At 62.2% G+C, this 2700-nt stretch overlaps 1 protein-coding gene across 1 annotated transcript in view; it reads right to left on the minus strand.

Moving 5' to 3' along the window:
• The window catches only part of VOLCADRAFT_40475 (uncharacterized protein), a gene marked incomplete at both ends in the record, with an annotated part of 16452 nt that extends 13969 nt beyond the window's left edge, over positions 1–2483 (minus strand). The window contains one exon of the mRNA XM_002956952.1: positions 2426–2483. Within this exon, the coding sequence (XP_002956998.1) occupies positions 2426–2483 (58 nt within the window). The remainder of the gene's footprint in view (positions 1–2425) is intronic.
• Between the last annotated feature and the right edge of the window lie 217 nt (positions 2484–2700).

Genomic DNA, 2700 nt, shown 5'->3' on the forward strand with positions numbered 1-2700 from the left:
GGGGCAACGGGGTCATAGGGGACAACGGGGGCAACGGGGGCATAGGGGGCGAGGTGAAGCTGGTGGCCAGTACCTCGCCGTCCAGTTCGTGCCAGCTGTCTGACTGCCGTGCCTGGCCTCGCCTGCCGAATGCACCTCCTCCCTGCGTTCAACTCTAGATCCTAAAACTTAAAATTAAAACCCTAAAACCCAACCGTAAAAACTGGTTCCATTTTCCTTCACCCTTTACCCACAATCCGTTGGGTTCGGTTGTACCAGATGGGCCTCCTAGAAGCCGACTGGCCGCAGTCACTGCTGGAGCAGCCTGATGGCAGCGAAGTCTGGGTTGTACTGCAACGCCCCTGCCGTACGACTGTACGACGACAGCAGCAGCAGTGGCAGCAGCAACAGCAGCACCCGGCCTCCTCTGTTTGGCGGACCTCCCGATACCAGACCGTTGCCGTACGGCCATCGCCGCCGCTGGCGCCAGTCGCTGCCAACGGCGGTCATGCACCCGACAACTTCACGGTCTTCGGCGGAGCCACCAGCTGGCGAAGAAGCATGCCCAGGCTCTCAGCTACCGCCTCAATGCCAGCTGCTGTAGCGTCATCAGCCGTAGCGTCATCAGCCGTAGCGGCGGCGGCAGCGGCGGCGGCGGCGGCGGCGGTGGCTACTACAGGCGAAAGGATGCCCGGGCCGCCGGCTGGAACTGCCAGCTCCCATCTAGCTCGCTTCCTCCGCTGGCATTCAGAACCCTGCAAAAAACTGAGCTCATATCGCAGGCGGTCCTCCGCCGTCGGCGCCGCGGCTGCCTCAGCATCCCCCCTGGGGGTCGACATGGGTGCGTTTGGGCGCATGATCTCCGGGGATTCCCCAGGCGTCGCCGCACCAACCGCCATCAACCACCATGCTTCCTCCTCAGGCAATAACTACCATAACCGCCAACAGAAAAGTTATCACAACTACCATAACGAACACAATTCATCAAGTAGTCAGTTCACCGGGCCGCGGTTGCAGACTGTCGCCGTAGGACCCCCTCCGGGCTCGCACGGGCTTCAAGACCCGTCTGCAGCGCCAATGCTCGCCCTCGGCTGTGGCGCGGCTGAACTCGGTGACGGCGACGGCGGCGGCGGCGGCAGCCTCCTACCTTTGGCGGAGGCGGCGGCGGAGGCGGCGACGCGGCCGGCCTTTGATCGCCAGCTAGGTAACTCCATCGATAGCATCGCTTTCCAGCCGCCGTTGTCTCCGCCTCCGCCGTCACCGTCACCGTCGCCGTCACCGTCGCCGTCACCGTCGCCGTCACCGTCGCCGTCGGGGCGGTTGATGGCGGCGGCGTGGAGCGCTATCACTCATCGCCTTCCGTTAGGACGTCGTGCCAAGGGCCAGCAGATGGCCCCCGGGAAGGCACATCCGGGGGGGGTAGCGGAGCGGCCGTTGGGACCAGCGGTGTCGGCGGCGATGGCGACGGCAGCGGCAACCGGCTTCGACGGATGCCGACGTGGCAGTGGCGGCGAAACAGGGGCTGGCGGGGACAGCGGCGGCGGCGGCGGTGGCGGCGGCGGCGGCGGCGGCGGCGGCAATGACCTGAAGGGCCTTACCGATGGCGCCCGAAGGACCGGTGCCCGTGAGGTTAAGGTGGGTGTAAGTATGTTGGTTTGTCAGTAGCGCATTACTAATAATCGTACGGCAATAGGGCCGCCACAGGCACTGTGAAGTGCTAATTCATATGGCATGACAGGTAGGTTGGTGCTAAGCCACTGTCGTATCATTTTAGTGTCACGTCGTGTTTGACACGTTTAGCGTCTAATGTCTTCCGTACGCACATGCTTTGTCGAGGCTACGGTTGTATTGTGTGTGTTACATGGTTGGGGGTGCGTGACCCCATACCTGTAAGACTAACCATACGAGCCGAAGGCCCAAGGGAAATACTACAACGCCTTAAAGCCACGGAGGAAATTCCTACGGTTGTATTGTATGGAGAAAAAATATATCTGGCGCGGCACTACGTGTACTGTACTGCGGAGGAGCGGGGTTAGCTGCGAGCGTTACGGGTTCTCTTTCCATGTTCGCTTCGCCTCCCTGGACCACCCTACGGAGCACACGGGTATTTTCAACTCTGCTTACTCGCGCTGGTATGTCTGTATGTGTGTAAATATACACATCGGTGCGCCGTCGTGCGACTTCCTGAACTCCCATACGCTCTGCCTCCTCTGCCCGATGCCGCATTGCCGTACAACTATTACTTGTACGGCAGTACGAGAGCCCGCCGGCGCAGGTGGTGATTGAGGTCGACAGCCTGCCTGGCTGGAGCTCCACAACGCCCGCTGGGGCTGTTGGCGTGAGCCAAACGAACCGCGGGTCTATCGCACCAACACCCGCAGAGACCCGTGCGGTTGTCAATGTCGTACAACACCCGCTTATCACTTCCATTTCCTCTTCGTCCGACGGTGGCGCCTTCTCCACCGCCGTCGCTGCTGCGTCTGCTGCTGCTGCTGCTGCTGCTGCTGCTACAGCTGCTGTCGCCCCTCGAGATGCCGTACGCACTGCCTTCGAATGGTTGTCTTCGCTGCCTAGGAGGCGTAGCGCCAAGGCTTCCCTAGTAGGCAATAATTATGATGCTAGCGTCAGTTCAGCCGCTACTGGCGCCGCCGCGAGCACAGGCTCCGCCGCCGCCGCCGCCGCCGCTGCCGTACGAGGGCCGCCAAGGGGCCGACGCAGCTC

The sequence above is a fragment of the Volvox carteri genome (assembly GCF_000143455.1).
Source record: "Volvox carteri f. nagariensis unplaced genomic scaffold VOLCAscaffold_67, whole genome shotgun sequence".
Classification (NCBI taxonomy): domain Eukaryota; kingdom Viridiplantae; phylum Chlorophyta; class Chlorophyceae; order Chlamydomonadales; family Volvocaceae; genus Volvox; species Volvox carteri.